At 43.0% G+C, this 15,695-nt stretch overlaps 2 protein-coding genes across 5 annotated transcripts in view; one reads left to right on the top strand and one right to left on the bottom strand.

Moving 5' to 3' along the window:
* Positions 1–7,833, bottom strand: part of CBX5 (chromobox 5) — a 29,739-nt gene extending 21,906 nt beyond the window's left edge. For both annotated transcript variants that reach the window (XM_044677666.1, XM_044677664.1), the window contains exon 1: positions 7,728–7,833. The gene's annotated coding sequence lies outside the window, so the exon portion shown is untranslated. The remainder of the gene's footprint in view (positions 1–7,727) is intronic.
* Positions 7,834–8,461: 628 nt separating this feature from the next.
* On the top strand, positions 8,462–15,466 carry HNRNPA1 (heterogeneous nuclear ribonucleoprotein A1). Of its 3 annotated transcripts, XR_006506357.1 has the most exons (12): positions 8,462–8,532; positions 9,123–9,239; positions 9,333–9,479; positions 9,591–9,801; positions 9,910–10,002; positions 10,092–10,184; positions 10,508–10,582; positions 10,818–10,976; positions 11,541–11,693; positions 12,114–12,180; positions 14,927–15,004; positions 15,336–15,466. XR_006506357.1 is itself a non-coding variant. In XM_044677602.1 (11 exons), exons 1-10 carry the CDS (start codon positions 8,518–8,520, stop codon positions 12,167–12,169), a joined length of 1,119 nt encoding a protein of 372 aa, XP_044533537.1. In that variant the 5' UTR covers positions 8,462–8,517; the 3' UTR covers positions 12,170–12,180; positions 12,411–12,743. The 3 variants fall into 3 exon arrangements, 2 of the variants coding, with proteins under 2 accessions (XP_044533537.1, XP_044533538.1); XM_044677602.1 differs by lacking the exons at positions 14,927–15,004; positions 15,336–15,466 and adding an exon at positions 12,411–12,743; XM_044677603.1 differs by lacking the exons at positions 10,818–10,976; positions 14,927–15,004; positions 15,336–15,466 and adding an exon at positions 12,411–12,743.
* The last annotated feature ends 229 nt before the right edge of the window (positions 15,467–15,695 follow it).

Here is a 15,695-nt window from a genome sequence, read left to right as displayed (position 1 = left end):
CCAGGGTCATATAGCTACTAAGGATCTGAGGGTAGATTTGAACTACTCTGGGACTTCTCTTGAGTTCTCCAACAGATTGGGTTCCTTCTCCTCCCTCCTCTCCCATTCAGTTTTATTTTCCCCTATTAGAATGGAAGCTCCTCAAGGGCAAGAACTCCCCCCACCCTTTTCTATTTACACAGCATAGTCTAGTGTCTGGTACCTAGTAGGTACTCAATGTTTGCCTTATTTGCCAAGTCTAATGGCAAATAAGATTTTGTATTTTATCAGGAAAATAATATCCTGTATCAGGAAAACCTGAGTTCAAAAATACTTACTAGCTAGCTGTGTGATTCTGAACAAGGCACTTAACCTGTTAAGTCTGTTTTTCCAAAGGTAAAATGGGGATAATAACAGCAGTTACCCGAAAGAGATGTTATGAGGTTCAAATAAGAGTATCTGTAGAGTTTGGCAGAGTAGTTGGTACATTTGTTGTTCTTCAGTCATTTCAGGTGTGTCCAACTCTTCATAACCCTGTTGGGGTTTTCTGGGCAAAGACATTGGAAGTGGTTTGCCATTTACTTTTCCAGCTCATTTTATGATGAGGAAACAGAAATCTGGCCAGTCACAGAACTACTAAGTGTCTGAATCCATATTTGAACTCAGGTCTTCCCCACTCCAGGTCCAGTGCTCTATACACAGCACCATGTAGCTGCTGGTTGGTACATAGTAGGCACTTAATAAATGCTTATTCCCTTCCCATGATCCCCATACTCCCCTATACTGCCTTTTCCCAATTTTTCTGAAGTATGCTGACTCCTTTTCCTCGTGGCTATTCTCTCCTCTAGGTTCTTGCAATGATCTTTTGAGGTTTTCCTCCTAGTCTGACCATTTTTCAGGTCCCAAGGCAGGTTCATTGTCCATACCTCACCCTTAGTCTGTGTGTTCCTTGAGGCTCCTTGTGCCCTCTCCAATTCTCTTTACTTTCTTTCAAAGGTTGACTTCATCAGTCCCCATGGGATTAACTCTAAGCAGATGACTTTGAAATCTTCAGAGCTCCCATCACAATTCCAGAAGGCTTGCTTAGTAGGTATTTCAAATTCAATGCCCTAGATACTTCAAATACATAGGTCTAAAATTAATCAGCTTAGTCCCAAAATCTCCCTATTTTTTAAGAAGGTACCTCGGTCCTTCCAGTTACCCAGTTTGGCATTTGACCTGCCTCCTCATTCTCCCTCACCCCTCAGATCTAACCAACTGCTACATCTGGCTGTTTCTACCACTTCAATATCTCTTGAATCCATTACCTTCTCGCTATTCATGGGGTCACCACCCTAGATAAGGGTTCACCTCTGGCCTGGACTATTATTTCAATTGCTACCTAATGGGTCACCCTACCCTGCCCTTTCCTATCCATCCTCCAGACAGCTGCCAAAACGATTTTCCAGAAGTACAAACTCAATTCCCTTACAAAACTCCAATGGTCCCTTTCTGTCTGATTGCATAGAAGGTTCTCTTTTGGGGGTTTTAAATCTGTTCAGAACCTAGTCTTAATCTTCCTTTCCAATCTTATATATACATTACTCCCCAGTCATCAAACTGACTCTTTGGGGTTCCTCAGAACAAGAAACTGCATGTTGGGAGCTTTTTGACTGGCTGACCTGCCAGATTTGCAATGTGCCCCCACCCCCCCCAATACCTTTGCCTCATGGAATACTAGGTTTCTTTTGCCACTTTGCTAAAGTATTACCTTCATCAAAAAGTCCTCTCCACCCCCTACCCCAAGTACAAGAGACTTCTTTTGTATGTACATACTTGAGTACTGGGTCTTCTAGGACAAATCGCGAAGTGAGCTCATTGTGGGGCATTTTTGTCTTTGTATCCCCAGGAGCCTGGAACACAGTAGGCTGATTAATGAATGTTTGCTGACTGATTTGTGGGTTTTTTGTTGTTTTTGGTCAAGTTGCCATTTAGCACCTCCAGAGACATTAGGATAAACAAAAAATCCAATCAGTCAACTGTGGACAGAAAAAGGATACTTACTAGGTAAGAAATAAAGAAAATTAGATTTAATTATTCACCCAGCTACTACTTGTAATCTCCTCCCTACCTCTGAAGATCTGGGAGCCAAAATCCCTTCATTTTATCAATGAGTTAAACTGGCTCAGAAGTGAAATGACTTATTCCTGGTAATAGTGTGAGAGATTGGAGGGCGGACCTAAATTCAGATCTTGCTGCCTCCAAGTCTTTTTGTTAACCCTCCCAGAAAAATAATGGATGACTCTAAAGCAAAGCTTCTTACCCTGGGTCCTAGAGATTTTTGGAGGGTGGGGTGAGGATTTCCTTCAAGTATGAATTTAAGCAGTAAAAAAATGATTCTGAGAAAGGGTCACTAAGCTTAAAGACTGCCACAGGGGTCTATGACATACAAAAAAGTTCACAGACTCTGTGCCCCAGAGAAATACAAGGTAAGCTATGATAGCAGAGAAAATTTAGAAGTACCAAAATGAGGTCTGGAGATTATCTCTTGGGTTTTCTTTTATCTATTACTTTGCTCCTCCTTTAGTTTATCAGATTCTTAAATAAGCTACAGTGAAAGACCACGAAAATCAGCCCTCAACTTATCTTACACAGCTCTCTGATTCTCAGAGGTCAAGGGGCTGGACCAAAGAATGAAACCTAAGACTTCACAGCTGAGCCTCAGTTGACCTCTTAGAAGACAGGGCTTCATTTTACTGAATTTAGTTCCATGTGCTCACTGTGCTTTGGATTACTCTTTCCTTTCTCTGGTCCCAGAGATGCTGATGATCCCTGGGAAACAGGAAGACACCAAAGCTGAAAAACTCCCAGTGGTCAGGAAACAACTATTGTAGCTGCAAAATGCACCCCTCTTCCCCCATATCCCACATTTACTGCAGCTCTACTGCTAAAGTGTGAGAGCAAACTCCCTGGCTAAATGCATTCCATTCTCTTCTGAAAGTAAATACAAGCCAAGAAGGCCAACTTTGTCCAGGACTTCATTAGTTTGGGACAAATTTCAGACTTAGAGGACTTGGGGCCCGTGGGAAGGAGAACTACAATAAATATCTCTGAGGATGAAAGTGAAAAGGCCAAGCTAGCCCATTAAATCCTACTTAGAAAGCCCTTTCTTTAAAGAGGTTTAAACACCCAGCTAATAAGCACTGGTTTGAATAAGCCAACAAGTGAGTTATCCATTAGCAAGGGGCACACCCAGAGCTCTGGTAGGAAACACTAAGTTAAACTAATCAAAGCTATTGTTTTTTTTGAAATTCCCCAAAGACTGATTAACTTGGCAATTATTCATTGAATCATATGATTTTAAAGCTGGAGGAAGGGGCCGTTAGGAGACAGAGAGCAGATTTAAAAGTTGGGAATGAGTGAGTGACTGATCATAGTTAAAAGTGCTCTCTCTCTCTCAACCTCTCTCACTCTCATACACACACACACACACACACAAATCTGTTAAAGGGGTACTACTTTACCTCACACAAAATAAAGACAACCCTTTGCAAACTCTAGGTCCACAAATATGAGCTATTAAGCTTACCATCCTAGAATAGAGGAACTCATTGAAGTGCAGAGGGAGCTTAGGCCCTCTTGTCCAAAGAGAGACCTCTCCAGGGAGGGGTATAGACCTTACCTTCTGGTTCTCAAGAAATGATTCGGATAAGACTTGATGTTTTGTGTTTAAAATTATTTTAGAGAGGTGGAGATGTAAAGGGAATGGGGGAAAATAGGAAAGCAAAAATCAGAGTCCTAAGTTAGATGTAGAATTTCTCTCCTGAATCAACCCTCTTTTAATCTTATCTTGGGTACATATTAAGCCAAATACTGAGTATTCCCAAAGCCTTAAGCTACTAAAATTTAAAACTGCAGCCATTTTAAAAAATAACTTGTATAGACAGCCAAGGAGGCAACATCCATTGCCCCTGCTAACTCAGTGGTAAACTGAGACAACTTTCCAAAGAAACCCTTGGCAGACTCAACATGATAAACCCAGAATGGTCTATTATTGACATAGCTGCTGAGAGGAACAGTGTAGGTTTTTCCCCAAACATGCTGGCGGGCAGAGCTCCTGGACAGACTAAACACAGGCAGTTGTCACTGTGGGTGTTCTGCCAACACAAGTGTAAAGTTGTCATCAGAAATGAATATGTGCCTTACAGTGGCTCACAGAAATCCCAACAAATCTGCGTCTTGGACTCCTCACAAGCCAACTCTTCTCTGGACGACCTGGATTCCTTCCCATTACTACAATTACAAGGAAGATTCATCTTTTACAAGTAGCCAGGGGAAATCAAAGTTTATGCGAGGGAGGGGGAAGCTTGCCCAAGAGTCCACATTCATCAATAACAATGTGTAAATAGAAATTACAAGAAAACCTTGCTACAACTCTTTCTGGTTACTTCTTAACTCTTACTTGTTACTTCTTAAGTCAGAAATCTCCACATCATTAGAAAAAGAACTAGAATGGACTCAACAATTGATAAGCTAAGTGGTAAGAAAAGCAGTCCTTAAAAAAAGGCCAAGTAGTAGGACAAGGGGGGGAGAGGGGAAGAGAGGAAGTGTTTTAGAAGCCTAAAACACTCACCCTCAGCTTTCTCACTATAATCCAGGCACCTTTAGGTGGCTGCATGGTACAGGGGATAAATGGAGCACTAAGTCTGAAAGGCCTGTTCAAATCTGACCTCAGATGTGTGAACTTGGGCAAATCATTTAAAGCTGCATCTTCTTCAGTATCCTCAACTACAAAACAGGGATGAGAATACCTACTTACCTCAAAGGGTTATATGGAGGATCAAATGAAATTTTTGAGACACTTGGTACAGTGCTTAATAAATGCTTATTCCTTCCTCTCTAAGGCTATTATTGACAGGATATCTGAGGATCTACATCTTTCCTACAGGGTGGTAAATCAGGTCATCCTTCATTCTTTCTCCTTCCTGAGACAAGCTTTAAGCTTTAACCATTATCCTGCTCTCCAGTTTCCCAATTACAGAGGTTCCCCTAGCTCCTTAACAGTCTTCAAGATAAATGGCCTTTTGTTTGTTTTTTAAGTCATTCATTGCTCAGTATACTTAACCAGCTCATTGCTCAAACTAGATTCTTCAATGTCTGAATCAGAAAACTGAAACCCTGTGTACTACATGACATGGGCAAATGGGAATTTCTTTGACTCAGAGTTGACCACATTAGCAATATTAGACAAAAAAGAAATGGGGTAATATTTACCAGACCATTTAGTTATAGCACCTTGGACTCTAGTCATATTAAACTTAAAAATTCCATTTGTAAACCACAGTAAAATATCCCATGAGGAAGAAACTGTAGGGTAGGGGCAAGGAGGGATGGATACAAGTTAAAAACTCTCAACAAAACACACTAAAGGAAGGACTGCTGATTAGTTGTATAACAAAAAATTTCTGAGGTTTGAATGTGAAGCTGTTTCAACTTCAATGGTCCTTATTCACTTTAATATGTCATTCAAGCTGCCATGTATTACACATATATTATATTATATAACAGGCTATAAAGATGAATCCCCACAGAAAAGGTGGACACCTTTTTCCAAAGATGGTAAATCTGCTGTCCAATCTTGACTGAAGAAAGGAGAGTGATTTGGGACCCTAGTTTCCAAAAAAAAAAGTGTGAACAAGCCATTTAATTAAAACAGAAAGTAAGAGGTCCAACCTGGTTGAAAAATACAAGAAATAATGAACTAAATAACAGCCCACCTTGAAAAAAAGCACTTTCACACTCATCTTAAGTACTCAAATATTTGTGAACTTAATAAAAATGTATAGCATTTAACAGGTCATAGGTTGGTAACCACAATAAAAATTTGGATGAATTTGTTTTTATTCAACCAGGCACAGGAAACATAAAATATATTATGGATAATTTGAGGCCTGTAGATCTGATTAGATCTTTGAAAAAGAGCTTTCCTACAGTTAGTCTGATTTTCAAATACTATCAAAATCTTTCTTCCTACATTTAATCTCCAGTTTGCATCAAAGATAAAGATTAAGATGAGATTCTCTTCAAATGTGGTATTAAATCGAACTCTCCCTTAATTTTAAACCAAATGATGAAGAGATTAGTTCTAATTTATGCCATATTATCCCTGTGGTCAAATTCTGAGATTATGTTTGGTTAGATCACTTCAAATTCATCCTGCTATTGTGGACAGAGAGCTTGCATAAGGAAGATTGGGGTTCAGATCTAGTGTCATGTACATATATCCTTTTGGTGTAATTCGCTGCAAAACACTCAATCTCTGTATACCAGGCAACTCTTGACAATAATGAAATTAAGGAATTTCTCAGCATTTCTCTAAACCAAAGAAATTACTGGGCCTGCTCAGAATCCTTTGCATAAACTAGAGAAAATGGAAATTTACAGTGAAGCAAATTTTGAGTTTTTACTTAAGTCTTTTTTAAAAATTCATTTTTGTTGTACAAAATCAGAAGGAACAATTTCCTAAATCACTTCGAAGAAGCTAGAATATTACTTCCTCAACCCTTACTAAATCTGTTTGGAACAAAGCAATAAGCATTTGCTGAAGTTTCTTTCATTCAACTCAACTGATTGAGAATCCCTGATCACAAAACTGGTGAACAGGAAAATGTGAGCCAGGTAGGCATCATCTTGATTCCTCAAAGAGACTCTCTAGCTATCAAAAAACTTCTGAATCTCCCAAGGCCACTAGGTCAGTTTTTTCCAATTGAGGTACTTTCACATGACCAAAAGGACTAGGTGGAGAAAGGTCTGAAATTCCCTTCAGTACAAAAAGAAAAGGGGTGTGTGTGGGTATATTAAAAAGCAAGTTCCAAACAAATGTGTTATGTTACGTTAAAAGCAAGGATCCAGACTAACATGTGGGCTTGAGGGAGAAGGGAGGATTAAAAGGAAGGTTCAGACAAACATGAGATCTTGGGGTACGTGTGTACATGGGGTACAAAGAAAGGTTCCAGATAAACATGCGGTCTTGCTTTTCCTCTGCCCAATCACCCTGCACTGAACCCTAAGATGGAAAAAGGACCAAACCCAGGCAAGCACTGAAGATCAATTAGGTTTACAAACACCAGGTAGGACAGAGAAATATAAATGGGGAAGCCCATATGCCTCCTCCGTGAAAAACAAAGTCATCCCCTGGGGATCCCCACCCCCAAAAGGCAATCCTCCTTCCTAGGAACCCCAAATCTAAACCCTCCTCCCGCTAGTGCACTGATTGGGCCGTCTCCCCGCGCGCTTTCCTTGGCTTGACCTCCTATTGGCTGTTCGCTTCGTCCATCTATCACAAAGTCCCGACCCTCCTCTCCTACATAGGGATTAGATTCTAGTCTTTCCAGCGAGCCCAACCTCCCCGCGCACTTCTCTCCAATTTGCTTAGAGCGTCCCAGCTCGGGCAAGAAGAACCCGCCTCCCGCCTTCCTGTGGCCCAAGGACCGATGTCGTTACTCGGAACCACCAAACGGAGGCTCGATTGGCCTATGGTCTTGTCAGTCAAATCCGTCCATTGGGTTCCCTCCTCTACAGCCATTGGAAGAGAGGACAGGCAATCAGAACACTTACACCCGCCCCCTGCTCTCCCATTGGTTAACTAATCCTGTCGCTCTTCCTCCGCCCCCCCCCACCCCAGCGGTCCATTCATTTCACACAATAACGGGCCCGATTGGAATTGCTCCAAGGACCTAGAAGTGTAGACGTGATTGTTTTCCACTTACCCGGGACTGAGAGCGTTCTCTCACCCTAACCTTGTCCCCGTTCCTCTGCGAAGAGGCCGGACCACAAGGAACCACCGCCGCCTTCTGCGCAACGCCAACCGCCCGCCAAAACGGATCCGCCGCTGCGCTTGCGCACGCGATCCGAGGGAGAACCCTTCCTCCGCCCACTGCGCATGCGCAGAGAGGGGCAAGGCTCCCGCCACTGCGCAGGTGTATTACATAGGTCCGTTCTTCCCCGCCATTACACGTGTTACAAATAGCCCTCAGGTCTTTCTATTGCGCTTGCGTTAATTCGCTGTCGCGACACGCATGCGCTCTGAGAGTAATGCAAGCATTTAAAAGTAATTGTTAGCCACTCTATTTTTCCAGTTTCCAGGCTTATTAGTGTTTTTCTCACTAAATATAAAGTAATATTTTAGTAAATTAAAAATAAAAATTACCTTTAAAAAAACTTGCTACATTCAAACAAGAGTGACTGGCAGAAGAGCCAATCAGATGCTTTAAAAAAAAGAACTTCTCGAAAGCCAATCAGTAGCCTCCTTGGGGCGGAATTTACGCAACGTATTACGTTACGCAAAGATACGCTACCACCGACCAATCGCTAGATAGAATGATTGGAGTTATCCAATTATCGCTAAGTAGGGGCGGAGTCTACCAATGATGAACGCGAGGAGGCGGGATTAAAAAGCGGGGCCGGAGGTGGGGAGGCAGATACGCTAGTTAGCCAGCTCCTTTCTGTCCTCGACGTCGTTGGAGAAGCATCGCTGCAGGATCTGCCACTGTTCTCACCATGTCGAAGTCAGAGGTAAGAGAGTCGGCAAACCTGACATGTAGATTTTTCCTACTTCCTTAACTTTCTTCTCCGTTCCCGCCTCGGGGGCTTAGTTCGATACGCCAGCACGATCCGCTTCGCAGTTTTCTGAGCCCGCTCTTGCTCGGGCCTGCTCCCTCCTTACCCACCACCCCCTCCTTCGGAGTCGCCATTTTGTAGGCCCGGCCGCCATGAGCTTTCAGCCCGCACGGCCCTCCCCAGTTTCCAGGCGCTCTCTCGTTTCATCGGCCCAGACCCTTTGTCTGCTTCCGCTTCATCTCCAAGTCATTCAGGGCGGGTTTTGATTTCCTGACAGATTTTTTTATTCGTTGGCCCTCGTAGCCGGCCGTCTTTCTTGTCTGTCTTTGTTGCGCATGCGTTGCGTTTCCTTTCTTCGCCCCTTCCCCATCAGTGACCCGAGTCTGACAGGCGGCTCTGGCCGCTAGGGCAGCGCTCGGGGCCTGCTCTTTGTCTCGGAATTGATCCGTCGGAACCGGAACGCGGGCGAGGACACGTGTCCTTTAGAGCCGAGGTGCCCAGGGAACTGCCTAACCGACCCTTTCCCCTCCCAATCCTTTGTTCAGTCCCCCAAGGAGCCTGAGCAATTGCGGAAGCTCTTCATCGGAGGCCTGAGCTTCGAGACGACAGACGAGAGTCTCCGGAGCCATTTCGAGCAATGGGGCACACTTACAGACTGCGTGGTAAGTGCCGAGTCTGCGAGAAAGGACAGGGGTGTGGGGATGGGGGCCTAAAATGGCCTTTGTTAATGCCTCCCCGCCTTCTTCGCGGCCTAGGTGATGAGGGATCCCAATACCAAGCGGTCCAGGGGCTTCGGCTTTGTTACCTATGCCACAGTGGAAGAGGTCGATGCAGCCATGAACGCCAGACCTCACAAAGTCGATGGCAGAGTCGTTGAACCAAAGAGAGCTGTTTCCAGGGAGGTACGTGTCCCCCCACCTTTGGCTATTTTTCTATGGAGAGTCAAGTGAGCTCCTGACCATTCCACTCTTTTTTTTTTTCCTTTTTCCCCTTTTTTTTTTTATCTTGTCTAGGACTCTCAAAGGCCAGGCGCCCACTTAACTGTGAAAAAGATTTTTGTGGGGGGCATCAAAGAAGATACCGAGGAGCATCACTTAAGAGACTACTTTGAACAATATGGAAAAATTGAAGTGATTGAAATTATGACTGACAGAGGCAGTGGCAAGAAGAGGGGCTTTGCTTTTGTAACATTTGATGACCATGATTCTGTGGACAAGATAGTCAGTGAGTATTCTTAGTGGCCTTGAAAATAACCAGGCTTGGTTTGCAAATATGCTTTGTTTAAATTTCTAGTCACTAGATGTTCTGATGTGAACTTTTTGTTTCATCTAGTTCAAAAATACCATACTGTGAATGGCCACAACTGTGAAGTAAGGAAAGCCTTGTCAAAGCAAGAAATGGCCAGTGCTTCTTCTAGTCAGAGAGGTAAGTTTTCCAATCCACTAAATGGGTGGAGGTGGTGGTCTTGGTCTCCTGCATAGTTTCTAGCTGTAAAATGGTGGTCTCCTCTGTAGGTCGAAGTGGTTCTGGAAACTTTGGTGGTGGCCGCGGAGGTGGCTTTGGTGGAAATGATAACTTTGGCCGTGGTGGGAACTTCAGTGGTCGAGGTATGTATTTTCACATTAAGCAAGACATGCTTAACTTAACAAACCAATTTATTTGTCATTAGTGACCTTTCTATTGTTGGGCCGTTTCTGAATGGTTATTTGATACTAATGTGGGCAGCTTATTTTTTAACTAGAGGCAAGGTGATTAATGGTGTAACCTATGTTTTAGAATAAGTTCTTGGTTTGACACCTATTTAGCCAGGAAGTAACTAATCAAGTACAATTTGATTTGTGGGAAAGGTGACTTGATTATTAGTTGAGTGCAGCTAAAAAAATTTAGGGTTTTACAATTGGTTCCCAACTGAATGCCCTTTTTCTTCCAGGTGGTTTTGGCGGCAGTCGTGGTGGTGGTGGATATGGTGGAAGTGGAGATGGCTACAACGGATTTGGAAATGATGGTTAGTACTCTTTGACTTAAAAGTTGGGTAAATGGGAGTATTCTTTACTCTCCTCTTTAGAACAGGCCTAGTTTTTTGCTTATCTTATTTTTGCTATTTAAGTGCTGCATGTGTTGAGCTTGACCTGCTTCTCCCAAAATAACATGCATGCTGTATATTGGCCTTGAGCCTTAGGCTTGCATGGATTTTTGACTGTCAAATTTGTCTTACTGAGAAGAATTGTATTCTTCTGTAGGTGGTTATGGAGGAGGCGGCCCTGGTTACTCTGGAGGAAACAGAGGCTATGGAAGTGGTGGACAGGGTTATGGAAACCAGGGCAGTGGCTATGGCGGGAGTGGCAGCTATGACAGCTATAACAACGGAGGAGGCGGAGGCGGCTTTGGCGGTGGTAGTGGTAGGTATCAAGTGAATCCAAACAAGGACTGTGGTGTGGTAGTCTAGATTAGTATTGTAGTAAAAAAAAAAAAGTACTTAATATCTTGGGTTTGATGCTCTTAACAGCATTGAACAGTGCACTGCATGAAACCTGGTTTTCAAAAAGCTACCTCCTCCCAGCTTTAAGCTGGGCCGCCTCACTCCCTGCCTAAAGTCTTTAGATGGATGCAGGATGGTGTCTTAGGTTACTAAGTCACTTCCATAGCAGAATTTAGTGTTGACTATATTTTGGGCCTTTTGACACTACATTTTCCAGCAGTGATAGGCAGTAGTACTCTGATCAGATTCTTTATGTAATAGATCAATAATTTTCAAAGCCCTGCAGAGATATATTTTACTTAGCCAGTGGCATTATAATGTATTGGACTATATCCAAATAGGCTGTCTCATCTAGTATGGAAAGTGAGTGCACAAAGGGCCATGTAGTGGGCTGTCAGTGACTCAGAATTGTGGGAGGATGGCAATGATATGCTAACATCTGGTTGCCTTCTAGTAACTAGCAGGGTCCCTCTTTTTGTTCTAGGAAGCAACTTTGGAGGTGGTGGAAGCTACAATGATTTTGGCAACTATAACAATCAGTCTTCAAACTTTGGTCCCATGAAGGGAGGAAATTTTGGAGGCCGGAGCTCAGGCCCTTATGGTGGAGGCCAATATTTTGCCAAACCACGTAATCAAGGTAGAATATTTGAATCTTTATCTGCCACTCAAAGAGACTTTTAAAGTTGGATGGGTTAAGTCAAAGCTGTTTTGGGGCACAGCTAATAGTTCTGTGATCATGTTTAAGGCTCCATAGAGGTTGGGATCACATACTCAATGGACTTAATGTTAAAAAGTACTGGGCACTCTTATACTTAGTAGGGCTACAATCCCTGGAGTGGGTTAGATTGATTTCAGTTGGTGAATTCTGGGTAAAGAACTCACTACCAAAAGCAGCTTCAAGGAGCCTGAGACACTTGGCTTGTCAAGGATGGTGTATGTAATTCCAAAGCCTGCTCCCTAGCCACAAAATATTGGTATGGGGAAAGATTTTTTTAACCTGGGGGAAATAGAGTAGAGTGAACCTTGAAAAACTGATGGGAAGGAGTTTTGTCCTTAGGTGGCTATGGTGGTTCCAGTAGTAGCAGTAGTTACGGCAGTGGCAGAAGATTTTAATTAACTGTTAGGTAAGTATTAAACCTTCTCGCTTCACACTTGAGTTTACATTTATTAATGAACCCAGTAATACTAATGTAGTTAGCAGTGCAACATAGTTAACATTTTAATTGCAGTAAATTTGTGGATGTTAATAATTCAGATCAGCAAAATCTATGGGGAACAAAACTTGCTATTGGATTATAGCTTTGAGTCTTAATATGTGTTTTAGATTAACAACTTTATTCGTATTGTTCAACAGGAAACAAAGCTTAGCAGGAGAGGAGAGCCAGAGAAGTGACAGGGAAGCTACAGGTTACAACAGATTTGTGAACTCAGCCAAGCACAGTGGTGGCAGGGCCTAGCTGCTACAAGAAGACATGTTTTAGACAATACTTTTTGTGTATGGGCAAAAAAAACACCAGGACTGTATTTGTGACTAATTGTATAACAGGTTATTTTAGTTTCTGTTCTGTGGAAAGTGTAAAGCATTCCAACAAAGGGTTTTAATGTAGATTTTTTTTTTGCACCCATGCTGTTGATTGCTAAATGTAATAGTCTGATCATGACGCTGAATAAATGTGTCTTTTTTAAATGTGCTGTGTTAAGTTAGTCTACTCGAAGCCCCCCATAAACTGCCCCCAAAAGCATGCAGTTTCAAGTTTAGACCCAAGGTGGTGATGGCAGGCCCCTCCTAAAGTGATCACAACTCCTGAGTATATGCCTAGAGTCCTTGTGTGCTCTATAGTGGAGTCCTGCCATGGTGAAACTGGCAATTGCAGTTGCTAAAGCTTCTCTGCCCCCCTAGTAAGAAATTTCTAGTCACAAAATCTGACTTACTGATTCCTAAGAATGAAAACCTTGCAAACAAAGCTTCAGGGTTAAAGAGTTGGGATCAGCTAGGTGGCTCAGTGGATAGAGAGCCAGGCCTTGAAACAGGAGGTCCTGGGTTCAAATCTAGCCTTGGGACACCTAGCTTTGTGACCCTGGGCAAGTCACTTATCCCCACTGCCTAGCCCTAAATTCTTCTGTCTTCGAAACAATGTACAGTATTGATTCTAAGGCAGAAAGTAAGGGTTTTGGTGTTTTAACAAGCTGATGAAAAGCTTGGATATTCTCAAATGCCTGACCATTGAAATAATTTGGAAATTTTGTTAGAATGGAAACTGAAAGGGACCCCCTGTGTATATTGACTCCCAGAAAGTGAATCTACAATCTCCCAGTATTAAGCTCAAAGTGATCACTAGCAGCAGTAGCCAGCTGGGTTATGCCATACCCCAGAGAATGAAGAGCCCCAATTGAGGGATGGAGGGAAGGGAGGTTGGGGGTAAAGCTCTTGCCATGTTCATGATTGATTTAAGAGAGCATGTACTGGCTTGAGGATCATTCAAGGAAAACTGCAGTGATAAAAGTTGAAATGGATGGAGCTGGATTTGGGGGAGCAATTCCTGGGGGGGAGGTCTCAAATTCCTTGCTTTTGAGGTGGGGGGAGTTGAGAGTAACTTTCTGGCAGCCTTGCCAGAGGCTGTCTCAACTGCAGTTTTCCTTCTGAGTGTAACACATCACCCAGACTCATCTAACTGGGCCATACAGTGTAGTGTTGAGCCCCACTTCCTAGAAGACACGTTCCAAAGTCATTCCTTAAAGCCTTTTGGTTCCCTCATTTAGTCCATTTCTGTTATGTTTATCCCAGCAACTTTGTACCCTGTAGACTAGAAGAAGCTTTTCTTTACTAGGTCTGTGTACTCCATTCCATTGGTTTGTTACCCTTCCCTTTTTAACTGATTTTTGGAAAGCCTTGGTGGGGGGGAGGTAGGGTGGGGGCTGGATGAGTGGGAAGGGGAGGGTATGGGGAGGGGGCGGGAAGCATGGTTATGCTGTGTTTAAAAGTTCTCCAGTCCTTGGGCTTTATTGGCTGAGTTTGCAATGGCAGGTGGAACCTTAACTGTTCAGGGAGTTTGCAGATACCTCAGGAATCGTGACAATCAATGGCTTTAAAGATCCAGGAGATGTTCAGCTACTAGGAACTGCTAGCAAGTATAGCGCGAATGGCTCCTCGCTTAGACACTTGTGGTATGGAGTCAAGTGTACAGAGATAAGCCAGGGGCAGGCCTCGGCACGATCCATGAAAGCTAGGAGGGAGAGAAGTTTCAGTGCCCATCGGAAGGAAGGAGGCAGACAAGAGTAAGGCACATCTGACTCTTAGGACTAGCAGTCAGAGCCAGAAGGAAAGGTTTTATTGCTATACTGGTAGGTAAGAACAGATTTTACTTCTGTCCATATAGTTTGTCTGAAATTATAGTTTTCTGTGTTTTTGTTTCGTTTTTTTTGTTTTTTGCTAAATGATCATGTTGAGCCCAGCCGATTATTAACTAGTCCAGTCTAGCTGTACTTATCAAATCAGTCTTTAAAAACCCCTTTGCAGTGTCTTCACTCACCCTCATGATGAAATGGAATGTAATTAATACCCATCAAGGGCCTCTTCTTCCAAGAAGTCTGCCCTGAACTCTCAGCAATTTTAATTATCCTAGTTGATAATCATACTTGAAAGTATTGGGCCTCTATGGCCCTCTTTCTTTCCCATCTCTCAGCAGTGGCTCACAGTAATGCTTTAGGAATACCCTTTAAGCATTTTTGTTTTTAAATTGTTTAATTTTTGCAAAGGGCTAGTGTGGGGGTGTACTCTTCTTTAAGGGGTGGCTGGGGGTGGGGGGTGTATTTTGAAAATGGCTTTAAGCCTCTGGAGGAGATAATACTGAGAGTTTCTTACTTTTCCAGGAAGAAAGTTGCTGTCCCTCACTGGTCAGCCCTCTAGAAACTAGAGGCCTTTGGCGGATCCAAGTGGCTCCTTCAAAAGTAAGTTGACTAGATTGAGAGCCAAGCCTAGAGACAGGAGGCCCTGGGTTCATATCCAGCCTCAGACACTTCCAGTTGTGTGACCCTGGGCAAGTCACTTGAACCCCCATTGCCTACCCTTACCAATCTTCCACCTATAAGTTAAGGGTTTAAAATTTAAAAAAAATTGACTAAAATGTGGCCGGTTTCATGGGGCAGGTAGTAGGGTTCTCTGAGGCCTCATTGCCACTGTGGTCTCTGCCAGTAAATCAGCCAGGTTTTAGCTGGGCAGGAGATAACTGGCTATGGGCTTGTTTGTGCTTGCTGAATGAACCTCCTTTTCTTTTTGCAGGAACATCATTTAAGGTCCAGCATTGAAGCCACTTGTAAATTTAGCTGGTATGCAGCTGCTTTTGATTCTAGGCTGCCATGCAGCTTGCAACTCTGATTTGTTTGCATTAATAAAATGTTTTTTAAAATGAATTACCCGCCTCCTGTTGTAATGTCTCCTCCCTCTGCAGCACCTTCTGAAATTAATTTGAAGACACTCACTCTGTGATGAACGTAACACTAGCTAACGGGTCTGTAGCTCTTCTAATGTGCCCGGGAAATATCAAAATACTGATAACCAACAGTTGTCTGACCCTCCCAATCATGGGGCACAGATGAGCTATTATCTCCATTTTACAAATGCCCTCAATAACACTGAAAA

The sequence above is a fragment of the Gracilinanus agilis genome, chromosome 5 (genome assembly GCF_016433145.1).
Source record: "Gracilinanus agilis isolate LMUSP501 chromosome 5, AgileGrace, whole genome shotgun sequence".
Classification (NCBI taxonomy): Eukaryota; Metazoa; Chordata; class Mammalia; order Didelphimorphia; family Didelphidae; genus Gracilinanus; species Gracilinanus agilis.
The sequence above is the reverse complement of the archived record's forward strand: the minus strand, read 5'-3'. Positions and strand labels throughout refer to the sequence as shown.